General features: G+C 32.0%; 1 protein-coding gene across 7 annotated transcripts in view; it reads left to right on the plus strand.

Annotated features, from left to right (window-relative positions):
* Positions 1-13770, plus strand: part of PDS5B (PDS5 cohesin associated factor B) — a 129408-nt gene that overhangs the window by 39316 nt on the left and 76322 nt on the right. For all 7 annotated transcript variants that reach the window (XM_077752530.1, XM_077752531.1, XM_077752534.1 and 4 more), the window contains exons 11-15: positions 850-1001; positions 2305-2418; positions 7345-7426; positions 10471-10519; positions 12727-12866. In XM_077752530.1, coding sequence (XP_077608656.1) covers positions 850-1001; positions 2305-2418; positions 7345-7426; positions 10471-10519; positions 12727-12866 — 537 coding nt within the window. The remainder of the gene's footprint in view (positions 1-849; positions 1002-2304; positions 2419-7344; positions 7427-10470; positions 10520-12726; positions 12867-13770) is intronic.

Raw genomic sequence — 13770 nt, forward strand, 5'->3', positions numbered from 1 at the left:
GAGGAATTAGAGGTAAGATAGAGAATTAGAAAGTTTCTAAAATAAATTGAATTCCTGTTTTATGAGTAAGGCTTTTGGTATGTATTGGTGGATGGATGAGATAAGGACTATTCTTAATCTGCTGTAAGTAATTGAGAGAAAAACCAAGGGAAGAATATCACTATGAATGACAGACTGCAAAGGAAAAAAAAATGAATAATCTGTGCAGCTTCATAAAGTTCTAAACATTACTAACATCCTACTGATTGTAGTGCTGTGTTTGTGTAAAATTAAAGGATAAACTCATCCCAAGATAATTAAGCAATATTAGATATACTATAGCAAATATATAATTAGAAAAACAGTTGAATGCATTCTTTTTATACTTGAACTTGATTCTCAAATACACAAAATTAACCAAGTGTCTTCACATTCAGCGTTTGATAAAACCAGTATCATGTACCTTTAATTGAAGTATTTTTAATTGGAAAAAGTGTATAAGGGATAGGTCACAATTAACTCGGTCTTTGCCTTTTAAAATGTGGCAGCATGCTTTCTCTTACTCAGTTCTAAGTGACTTTTTGTAGATTGTGATTATCTTTTGTTTTTTAGGGGTAGATGATGAGTTTAAGATATTAAAGCATTAAAATTTTTTATACGTGTTAGTATCTCTGTACTTTTCATAGTAGATACATTAAAATGATAGTTCTGTTTTTTTCTGTAATCCTTATAAATCAATATCCAGTATCTGAGGATTGATGAAAATATACTCTGTAAAGTAACTAACTTAAAAACGGGAAAACAAACTTTCCTGAAGTATAATGGGAGCATTTTTAAATTATAAGAAAACATTTTTGTTTTTACTTTAAGTGGAGAGTGCGCAAAGAAGCCATGATGGGACTTGCCCAAATTTATAAGAAGTATGCTTTACAGTCAGCAGCTGGAAAAGATGCTGCAAAACAGATTTCATGGATCAAAGACAAATTGCTACATATATATTATCAGAATAGTATTGATGATCGGTAAGTTAAGGACACTAGGTAAAATATTTGGTGATTTTGTTGTATTTAACTGCTATTGAAATGTTGTTTTAAGCAAACTGTTTTCTTTACATCTTGAAACTCCTCAGTTTTTACTGCAAATTAAGGGTAGTGAGTGACTAGTTTTCCTCCCACCAAAGCCATAAATAAAGCAGTAATGTACATGTAACTTTAGGGGTGGATACAGCTTTTATATTCATTTTTGAATAGTGTTTTTGGAGAGTAGTACTTACAAGTAGAAATGTGTGTAATAATTTAAATTTTATTTCATAGGTAATTTTTCAAATAACTTTTTTTTCAAATAAATGAAAATAAACCCTTTGGATTATAGACAGTTTAAAAACAGTTTATACCCAAGTGTAAAAGGACAGTTTATAATTAATATGAAGCACATTATCTGAACATAACCTTTTATATTTTTCTATTATAGCATAAGGTTAGATCTTGTACAAATCCTAACCTGTGAATCCTGTTTGCAGTCTGAATTGATTTCACTTGATTGGATTTATTTTAAATTGTTAATCTAAATGGTCTTTCCTATAACAGATTAGAATGAAAAAATTAAGAACCAGTAGGCCATCTTAGAATTTTAAGAGTTATTTTTTTTTCTTACAAATAGTTTATTGTCAAGTTGGTTTCCATATAACACCCAGTGCTCATCCCCACAAGTGCCCTCCTCCATGCCCATCTCCCCCTCCCCGCCACATCCACAATTTTAAGAGTTATAGGGACTAAAAACTGGGTATCCTGTGCTAACATTATCTAAGAAACTTCATAGTTATTATTTTTGTAAAGTTGAAGTTTTTAGACGTTTTCAGTGTGCAGCATATTTGCCTAGAGATTTGCATTATTATGATTTTATGGTTCTTTTTTTGTACTTTTAACTAGGTCTTTTTTCATGATGATTACTACAAAAACTCAGAAGAATCTTAATAATTTCTTTATAATTTTAACATACAGTTGCTTAGAATTTGTCACTTGGAAGGACCTGGTTTGGTTTTTTAATGCTCCATTATTCAGATAAGGAAATTGAATCCCTGCTACACATTCACGGTCATACAGAAGTAGTTATCTTAGCTGGGTACAGGGATGTTGCCAGCACATCCAGCTAAATCTTTTTTTGGCCCCTCTTCTTACAAGAAGGAAATCTTTGATTTAGAAATCTCATCTTCATTTTGAAAGCAGAAACTTCTTTTACACGTATTCTTTATATGTTTTGGAATTTTATATACAAATTTAATACATTAAGAAAAATCATTTTAGTACTTTCTCTGTGTTTTTGTAGATTGCTTGTTGAACGGATCTTTGCTCAGTATATGGTTCCCCACAATTTGGAAACTACAGAACGGATGAAGTGCTTATATTACTTATATGCCACACTGGATTTAAATGCTGTGAAGTAGGTTTCAAGTGTCAAATTTTGTTCTTACCCTCTTTTGCAATGTATTTTATGGGGAAAAAAAAATCAGAACTATATTTTTAAATGTTAACAATTTATGTAATAAAAATAAGTAGTGAGACACAAAATATTTGGTTCTCTTTCACAAGGTACTGCTGTCAACATGAGATTATCAAGGATTTTTGTAAGCAGTTTAAAAATAGAGCTGATTGGCATGGAATCTTGCAGGATTTGATACCCCCTGCCGACATATTGTTGTTTCAAGAAGTATTGATGTACCTTTAAAAAAATCTTTTTTTCCTTAAGGTGTTAAGAAGGTCCATACTGAGAAAATCCTACCACCTTATTTTGATTTGATACTGATTTGAATTTTACAGTGGGGCAATGGGGTACATATTTTTGTGCTGCATAGCCTCAATATATAGTGTTATAGTTTGGCATATGGGTAAGCACAAATATATTCTTATGACTTTTTTCATTCAGAAAATACTTTGTATTACCATTGTAGGGAATTGGAATTTTGTACATAGAAGAGACATTGCTAATTGAATCACACTTGAGGGTTAGGAAATTGAGGCCTTGAGATTGATTTGCTCGAGGCTTTAGAAAATGGAGATCCTTTGCATTCCAGCAAATGTAGTTACAAGTATAGAGGATTAAATGCTTAGAAATGGGAAGTCTTAGAAGCTGTATATAATTTTCATTTTTACCTCTGCTTAATGGGGCTTTTGACTTCATTTCCTCCATGGAAATTATCATATGTACTATTTATATCTTTCATAGAAACGTTAAGGAAAAGGTTGTAGAGGAGAGAAATTTAATTTCTTACTACTTCCTGTATTTCAGCCAGAGGAGTATTTATTATCAGTGGCTGTTCTGTGCTGTAACAGCAGAATTGAGTAGTTTCAATAAAGACTGTATGGCCCACAAGGCTTAAGACATTTATTATCTGATCTTCTATAGAAAAGCTTGCCAGCCCCTCACGTAAGTGATATTTTTCCTGTTTTTCACATGAGGAACTGAATCCCTGAGAGGCCAGTTAACTCACACAAAATCACATAAGTAGTAAGAGACAAAGTCAAGATTTGAACTCCGTTCTACCTGGTTTTAAAATTCATTCTTTTTCCACTGCATTCAATAAAATATTTACTACCATATTTAATTGATTTTTCAACAAATTGTCATATGCTAACATTTTTAGATTCAGAATGCATTCTCTTCTTCATGGTGCAGTTGATGGTTTCTTAGAATGAGTGAGATAAGAGTGTATCTTACATCCTATTCGAAACAACCTATGGAAATCATAGTCTGGACTTCTGGACTCAGCTCATCTGTCATTCATGAGTAAAAATGAAAACACTTTGAAACAAAAAATGAGAGTTCACGACTCATAGATCCAACTTGAAAAAATTACTAAATAATAATTTCTTTTGGTAAAAAAGGACATTAAATCCAGAAGGAAGGGTAGGATGTAAAAAGCAACAAGATTTTTAAACACTTTTGCCAATCAGACTAATCAATGACTATAAAATTAATAATAACAATAGCAAAGTTTTCTTTACAAGGGAAGGAGGCGTAGATTAAAAAGTAAGTTAACATCAGGGCATCTGGGTTGCTTTAGTCAGTTTGTATCCAGCTTCAGCTCACATCATGATCTCATGGTTCCTGAGTTTGAGTCCCACATTGGGCTCTCTGCTGTCAGCACAGAGCCTGCTTCGGATCTTCTCTCCCTCTCTGTCTCTCCTCTACTTGCTCTGTGTCTTTCTCAAAAAAAAAAAAAAACATTAAAAAACAAACAACTTTGGGGCGCCTGGGTGGCTTAGTCGGTTAAGCATCCGACTTTCGCTTAGGTCATGATCTCGCGGTTCGTGGGTTCGAGCCCCGCATCGGGCTCTGTGCTGACTGCCAGCTCAGAGCCTGGAGGCTGTTTCGGTCTGTGACTCCCTCTCTCTCTGACCCTCCCCTGCTCACACTGTGTCTCTCTCTCTCTCTTCTAGAAATAAATAAAACATTAAAAAAAAAAAAAAAAAAAAAAACAACTTTAAAATGTAAGTTAGCATCTAGACTGATACTTAGCCAGCATACACTTCTTGATCAGTATGTCCACTCTCTTGAGAGTCCCGGGAATCCTCTCTCTACGACACTATGCCTCGTGCCTGGACACAGCAGAAGGACTCTCAGCTGTTCTGATTGGTTGGTCCTGTGCCGTTGTGAAAAATTTTGAATATTAGGTGGACCCTATCAGATAATAACATGTAAGATGGTAGATAAAATGTTCTACAGTTCTTTTATCATAGAAGAATGGGACAGGCATGTTGATTAATTAGGCTGTAAATTAAGTGTGTGAATTAAAAATTTGAGTTGCCCTAAAAGAATTGAATTAGAATGTATGTCTTCCAAACCCAGAGGAGCAAGACAGAATTCATGAAAACTTTAATATGAGAACTGTAGAAGAGAATAAGAAATATAATTGTAGATAGAAAACACTAAATAATAGTTACAAAACTTTATGTATCCTATATTTTATACTATGATCATATTCTTCTGAGGAAGACAAAGTACTCCCTATATTTTAAAATTTTGATGTATATCAGTTTTGGTTAAGCCCCTAAGTTAACTAAGTATCTTCACTAATGAAAAAGAGAACAGAGGCAGGCTTGAGTACTCTCTGGGTCCTGGTGTGTGTTGCCATCTCCCTCAAGTTTCCTAGAACAACTGTTAATAACAAGAATTAGTGGTAGTTTCAGGTGTCTGGTTGCGATCTTTTTGGTTAGGTAGGCTCTCCTCTAAACCCATTTTTGTACTGCTGAGGCTGATGGGTAATTTGCCAGCTGGGAGTAGAATGTTGGAAGGAAGGCTCTCTTCTCTTTCTTTGTGTTAGAGACAGATAACTGTAAGTGTATCCATGCTTTAAGCAAATTTTTCATATTTATGTAGTGACAGAGCTGGAATTCAGGCTCATGTTAAGTTCTACTCATCTTTATAAAAGTTGTTACTACTATTAAAAATACTATTTCTACATTTTTTTTTCTTTTTCAGGACTATTCAGAAGGGCAAACACAAGCAGAAATTTGTCTTTGCTGCTTAAGATAATTTTATTAAAGTACTTGAGAAGATGGTTCCCCTAAAAATATATTAAAATATAAATCCTTAGTGATGGTCACTTTTTGATTCAAGCTATAGCCATAGTGGTTTATAAGAGCTTTAGAATACTTAAAATTTCATGTTTAAATTAACAAATAATTAAAATAGGTAAAATAGTTTCTGCTTTAGTTTAAGTGAAGGCAAGTTACAAAATCCAGGCCTGTCAGAAGTTGTAAGTAATGATAAAGTATTAGCAAGTGAGAGACCATTCATTGACTTTGGAATTCAGGAGTCATTTCACAGATGACTACTCTGTTTCTTCTTACTTAGCTATTGGTTTTTACAGTCCTCTGTATACTGGTCATTTTTCTTTTAATATTTACATTCTTAAAGTGTGCCAATTAAACTTTTAATGGAAGTGTAATAGCTTGAAAATAGTATAGTATAATTTTTAATTTAACTTCTAAGATAAAATGTCCCAATAGTGTTGGTTTGCCAGTACCATTTTGAGGTGATGACTATCAAGGAATTTAAGTGTCCACATTTAAACTATTTTATCTCCATAATGATATCTAAAGGTATTCTTAAAACATAGTGTTAAGGAGGAGAATGAAAATTTTAACAATTGTCTATCAAAATAAAAAGATGGCTTTATATGTTTCTGTAACCTGTTACTTTTTATGGCAGTGCTCCAGTGTGATACTGAAGGTTAATAGATGTGTAGAAAGTTGAAAACAAAATAATGAAAAGTATTTGGTTTTGGAAAATTTCCTTTTCATCTAAATAGAAAATATGTGATTCTAAATTCTGTAACATAATATTTCAGTAACTATTTTCTTAGGATTTATGTATATTTTCTTGAATATGTATATAATTTGATTTTAGATTTAAATTTCTACCTGAAAACAATAAAAGTATTAAGAGGACATCAAAAACTTTGCCATATAAAAATAATATTCAAATAACATGTAAATACATGTCTGTAATAATTCATATGTATATATATCAAACATTTATATATAACATGTATATATATGTACATGACAAATTTATATAGTATAAGTATTTTCACATATATATGGAATATGGTATAGTTATATATAAATAAATACATGATTTATATAATTTATATAATACACGTTATTTAATTAACTATGTGTACTTCAGACACTGGACTTCAGTGAGTCCTTAAAAATCTAAACACATAAATTCTACCTCTACACTGTGAGAATTTGAGGATTAAATAAAACAAGTGAGAAATTACTTTTTTTTAGTTACATCAGTTTGTTTATAGATATTTTAAACTTATTTAATGACTGTTTATTTACATATAGGTATGTAACATATATTTTATATAATATATAAATATAATCTATACAATTACATTATAAATATTTCTATTTTAGGAAAAATTATCCCTCATTTTCTCAGTACTCTTTTCTGTTTGTTTCTTTGATTCCTTTTCGTACGGCCTACTGTAGGACCTTACTTCACCACACATTCCTTTATTTCTTAAGGTTATAATCTCAGTAGGAAATTCTTCTACCCTTGTTTACAAAAATGTTGCAGTTAATAATAGCTCTTCACTATTTTATATAAAACAAAAAAAACCCCATTTTCTTTTGTTTAATACAAGTATCTGTTCCAATGTTCATATCTTTTATATATGACTCTTCTTTGTCTACATATGTCATCAGTTTGCTTGGTCCTGTGAAATTTACCTCATCTCTGGCATTTTTTTGTTAATGTTTGAACTTAAAAAGAAAAGCAGTATATTTGGAATATTCCAGAAGGATTTTTATTCTGTTTTGTTATTTAAATTTATGTATTTTTGTTTTCCAGAGCGTTGAATGAAATGTGGAAATGTCAAAATCTGCTCCGACATCAAGTCAAGGATTTGCTTGACTTAATTAAGCAACCCAAAGTAAGTTAAATTGAAAAGTTTTCCTTTGATGAGAAGTTTTGTAGAACACCTGTATTTTAGTTTCTACCATTGCTGCAGTGTGTTGAAATACCTATTTCTGAATGGAACCATTCTACTCGAGAAGCTATCATATCTAATTTAGAACACTGGAAGAAAAAAAATTTATTTTTTTTGAGTGAAATTGTGTGAGCAGGGGAGAGACTGAGGGAAAGAGGGAGAGAGAATTTTAAGCTTGCTCCACGCCCAGTGCAGAGCCCAGCACAAAGCCTGACATGGGGCTTGATTTCACCACTGTGAGATCATCACCTGAGCCACCCAGGTGCCCTGGAACACAGAAATTTTCAAGAAATTTATTGCATAGAAAATTTAAAATTTACATTTACTGTATTTGTAAAAGATGATACCCATCAGGAAAGAGAATGTACTTTTTTGTACTCAGTTAAAGTTCTTTTATAGCTTTTAAAAAAACCAAAACAATAACTCTCATTGAAAACATAGAAAATAGAGTAAAATTGCACTCTGTCTTGGCACACTAAAATGTTCCCATCATCTTTATATAGTCTTGTGGTTTTAGAAAATTTTAGTGTCATGTAATTTTAGTTAAGTATCTTTATATTTTTACTTAAAAATATCACAGTAATTTTAATGTACTGCTTGATTTTCATAGTTATAATTGTGGTATTCATTCAGTCGATGTATTTTAATTTTTGGAATTTTAGAATGATTCTAGTTTTTTTTCCCCTAGAATGTTGTTTGAAATTTATTGTTATAGGCCTGTAAAAGGTATAATTCATTGAAAAAGCAGTATGTGTCATCATTTTAAATGAATATTTCCAAGGAAATATATATCACACACAAATGACAATATGCTGTTATGTTTTATTTCCTTTCCGTCTGTAGTGGAATGCCCCCCGCACCCCAAACTCCCACAAAACAAAACATATACTGCATGGTCATAGAACAGAAGTCAATAGTGAGGAGTTGTTTCATATAAAGGGTAACAATAATCTGTTTTTGGTTTTTTGAACATACATAATCTCTTTGGTTATTGAGTATATTGAACCTCCCAGAATTATTCTTTTCTTATTATAAATGACTTAAAACTAATTTTAGTGATTCTGCTGTTTCAGTACTTTTTCTGCCAACAAGCAAAATTGGAAAATTTCCGTTTAAGTTAGTATGCTTCAGCCAGTACACATGTGTTTCAGTCAGTGTTCTAATGCATAAGTTAATGCATTTCAGTTAATAAGCTCTGGATAAAGTTCTCCTATTTGCTGTCTAGAGCTGTATTAATTTACTTCCTTTTGGTCAAAGTTGCATTGGTTAACTAAAAATATGAGATGTTTTTATGTGCACGTAAATAAAATTTTTCCAGATTTTAGGCATTATTGAAATCATAATAGCCGAGTAGTTAGTGTGTTAAATGTGCAGATCATATGTTGAACAGCATGATGTGTAAGACTAATAAAAAAAACATAACTTTGTTCTCGACTATCGCTGTCTTTTTAAAATTTATTGAGTGGGAGTTTCTTTCCCTTGCCTTGCCAGTTGATAACAACTTGGGAGGGTCTCATGTTTTCATTCTCATGTGAAATAACAAAATACAGTCTCCATTCAGTTAAAATGTTTTAATGTCTTCTACCTTGTGGAATTTTTCTTTAACTTGTCTTAAAATAATTACTGAGTTATCCAGGTTAAAGAGGAAATTCCCATTAATGTGCGGTGGGGTTGAAGAAGAAACCAAATGGAAGCTAGTACCTCAGAGGAGAATTCCAGTGAGAGAAGAATTAATAGTTCCTTATCAGTTAGTATTTACTTTATACTGAGAATTATAGTAAACATTATAGAATTAAAGGTAGAAAAAATTCAAAGCTATATTTAATTTTTTAAATTAAAGGTGTTTATATTCCTTTTTCCAGGAAGACTCTTAGATACTAATCAGTATATGATTTTTTGTCTTCTTCATTATTCAGTCTAATAAAGATAGTTTTTATTCCTATTTAATTCAGCAGTATAGCCCTTCTACTTTATTTAACTAAATTGATTTGCTCAGTATCACACAAAGTGGCATAATTTCTAATATTGTACTTTTGTTGATTTTCCTTTTCATGTGGATCAACTTTTTGAAAGCCTAGCAACACCTATTTCCCCCCAAATTAAACAATAGAATCTTCTGATTCTTGACAGATCTATTCAAATACTTTAAATTCCAAATATTTGGGAATTAACTCTTGAATTCTGTGTTTTGTCTCTCACTTTCTCTTAGCAAGCTCCTTCTAAATAGAGGTGGTTTATTTATTAATTTTTTTTGCCTTCACTCCAATATTTTTCTGGTTCAGGATAGTATACAAAATTACTGAATGACATCTTTAAAAAACATAACACTAACTTGATGCATTGTTGAATAACTAGCACCTTTAGAAACATCTTTTACTCATGTGACTTTACAGACTGTAGTACATGGGGTACAGTACAGTGACATATTCATTTACAGAAATAATGTTCACACATGAAATAGCACTCTTTGAAGAATCTTTTGTGCATGTCAGTGGCATTTTTTAAATTGTCCTTATCTAGTATCTTCCCCATAAGCTTCATGACTATGTCTTAAAATCCTCAGGCTTAAAAATTTTAGGAACACCTTAAGTCAACCAGGGTTATATCCTTATGAACTTTTTGTTTGAGATAAGCTTAAAAACTTAAAAACCAGGTTATTTTGTTCCTTTTCTAATCTTAGTTGCCCTGTTCTTTCATTACTAAAGAAAGCAAAATCTCTCCGTGTTTCAGAAGTTTGGAACAAAAGCAATCTTTGTTTGTTTGTTTGGAGGCTGACAAAACAGGGTGAGGGAAGAGATGATGACAACAGTCTTCACTTCCATCTTTCATCCACTTTGTCGAGTTTGAACTCCGCTAAAGGAGGAGCTCACAGTGGTGGTGGTCAGGGTGTGGGTCGGGAGCATTAGTAGGTTATTCTTTAATTTTCTGAAGGATATGATGAAGATTATTAGGAAATACTAATTTTGCATTTTTTGTGTGATTTACAGACGGATGCCAGTGTCAAGGCCATATTTTCAAAAGTGATGGTTATTACAAGTAAGTTATTTCAGATACTACATGTAAAATTTAAGATTTAATTGAAATATTTGTTTCTGATAATTTAAAGTGTCATGGAGTTCCACTTTAGGCTCTGATAATACAGGAAAGGAGTAAAGTGTTTTTAATTTTTTTATTTTAACAGACAACTCAGCTTCAGCTTTTTCTTTTTCTCTGATTCTCATTTACTTTGCTACATAGAATTTTTCTTTTTCTTTTGTGTATTGGTATGAGGAAAAGCTGGAGAAAGGATTTATTATATAAGTTTATTTTGGGGGAATTAATTCAAATTATTGCATAACCTTACTTGAAAACTGAATCTGTTCCTTGGTGTTGCTTGCTTTAATGTGAATCTGTTTGAAGCTCATTTCATTCTGAGCCAAAATTTAGAGGAAAGGGTGTACTTAATAACTACAAAAGAACTTCTTTGGAAAAAAATACTAATTTGCTTTTTTGTTTTCAGTGATTTCAAATAAGATGCTATTTAATTGCACTTAACAGTAAATGCAAAAGGATCGTGTAGCACATCTCCTTTGTTCAGTGCAAGGATAGGGCAAAGTAGCTGTTTTTGTAGGGCACTTGCTTTTCCTCCCGCCTCAAAGATCACTGTATAGCATGGCACATGGACAGAGGGAAAATCGGGAACACCCAAGGAACACTTCTGCATTTCCACTTGGTAATAGTGAAGATGTTTATCTTACATCGGTTTCTGAGATGTTAACAAATATTTCAAGGTGTGTGTGGAAATAATGCTTAGATTCTGAAGAGAACAGTAATCTAATTAACTGAGTTTCAGACTACATGATATGATTTTTGGCATGAGTAAGGTTTTAACACCAAAGTATCTTTAGTTTTGGGCGGTTAAACATGAATTAGTTTTCAGTCTCTTTGGATAGATAACCTTAAAACAAGTGATTTTCTGCTATTGCTTTTTAATAACTATCTCCTCAGTAGTTTGGCTGTGGATACTAACCTCTTAAAAGGAGATCATCTCCTATATATTTTTTATTTTACCCATGTTTTCCCAAATTCTGTTCTGAGGAATGCTGGTATCCTGAAGGTGTTAATAGTACTGTTAGAAAAAAGGGTTCCATGGTCAAGTATGTTTGTAGAATGTTGAAATAAAGGGTTTTTTTGTTTGTTTCCTCCCTTTTTTCTCTCTCTCTCTCTCTCTCCCTCCCCCATTTCCCATTTCCTTCTTCCCTCATTCTCATTCTTTTTGTTTCTTAAATGGTAGACCTTATTTTATCCTTTAATATGATGCTCATACATTATGGAGGGACTGTAAAATGACATTTGCCAAAATTATTTGACTACGGTAGATTTTTTTTTATTAGAGAAACATGAAAAAGTCATATAGTAAAGTATTTATAGGAACAGTTTGTTCTTATGATCCTCAGTGTTCTAGCCAAGACTTGAAATGGAATTTCAAAGTTGTATATGAACTTAAAGACTGCATTCATATTTTACGATTTAGTTGAATTTCTACAGCTTTTATTACAGTCCATGGTTCTGTATTATAATTTGTGTAATATATTAGAAGTATCCTATTCTGGTCCTCTGTAACAGTTGTGAGTAGTTGAAAAAAAAAAATAGACACCAGGATTGGCATTTTACTAGCTTTGATGAGTATTTTAATACACGAATATATTAGGAGAATAGTTTAAAAATCATCTTTGATTCTATGAGGACTCATGCTTTCTCATGCAATATTATGACATCCAGCATCAGTACCTGAAACTTGTTACTCAGCATGTGTCATTGACAGATAGCCATATGTATATGATTTGTCTCTGGATGGCTTAACAGTAACTCCGTATAGGAAAATAGTTTCTTAAAGGTAAAACTTACTGATCCGTTTCTGTGAGTTATAAGAGAACAGTGTACACAACAACCTCAAGGAGACAGTAATAAATTGGTATCTTCAGGTTGACATTTAATGCCCTTAAATATTGTAAGTGGGTAGTTAGAGCCAGTTCACTCTTTGCCTGCCAAGATGTTTCTTCATAGTGTTCTGGTTTCCTATTTCTGGAAAGCAGAATTTAGGGAAAATTGACTGTTGAAGTCGATCCACAATTTCAAATTTAACTAAATTGAATTTGTAAATTAGGGTTATTAAAATAATAAAAAGAATGAAAAATGTTGATCTTCTATTATTTTGAGAAATTTCTGAAATAGCATTTTAATTGGATTTTAATTGATTTAAGGAAATTTGCCAGATCCTGGTAAGGCTCAGGATTTCATGAAGAAGTTCACACAGGTGTTGGAAGATGATGAGAAAATAAGAAAACAGCTGGAAGTACTTGTTAGTCCAACGTGCTCCTGCAAGCAGGCTGAAGGCTGTGTGGTAAGGGGAGACGATTAGAAAAGTTACTGTTTGAAGAAACTCTCACATCTTTTTTTGACCTGTTTTATAAAATAATTTATATTTCTTGGGTAAAATTTAGAAAATATCCCAGAAGTGATAATACAGATAAACTATAACCTGTCTATAGAGACAGTTGCTGTTAATATTATAGTGTGTATCTTCCAAAATAAGATCTGTACAGCTTTGTACATTTTACCTATTTTTATTAGTTTTTACAGTATTAATAGCAACATAGCATATCATTGAATATGTGTACCATAATTATGGACAGTCCACTTATGTTACACACATTTAGATTTTTTTCCTCCCAGTTTTTGTTTAAAGAACACTTTAATATTTTATAGCTAAGTCATTTTACATGGTCTTGGCTATTTCTTTAGGATAGATTCAATACTGGCTTCTGTCATTGTTGGAAAGGAGCAAAACTCAAACAAAACATAATTATTTTAATGGGATTTGTATTCTTGATTCCTGATCATTTGACCTTTTTTTCCCCCCTTGGGTATATTAGCCATTCATGTTTTTTTGTAAATTGTGTGTGTTTAATCTTTGCCTGTTTTTCTGGAATGACATTTATCTTTATCCTATTGATTTGTTAGTGATGTATGTTAATTAGGCTGTAAATAATTCTCTGTCATTTATAGTTTGCCCTTTCATTTTGATTTTGATCTTTATATACCATAGTTTTATTTTTATCTAGCTAAGTCTGTCAGCAGACTCTCTAAGGTTTTTGCCTTTTGTGTCCTGCTTTCAAAACACCATTCTGTTACAAGTCAATGAAAATATTTACTGATGTCAGTATTTCTCAGTCTGTTGCCAGTGCATCTTCCAGGAGGTTTTTAAGAAAAAAGATGATTCTTGGCTCCACCCCAGATTGACTGAT

Source organism: Crocuta crocuta, unplaced genomic scaffold (genome assembly GCF_008692635.1).
Source record: "Crocuta crocuta isolate KB4526 unplaced genomic scaffold, BGI_CrCroc_1.0 scaffold190, whole genome shotgun sequence".
NCBI classification, from domain to species: domain Eukaryota; kingdom Metazoa; phylum Chordata; class Mammalia; order Carnivora; family Hyaenidae; genus Crocuta; species Crocuta crocuta.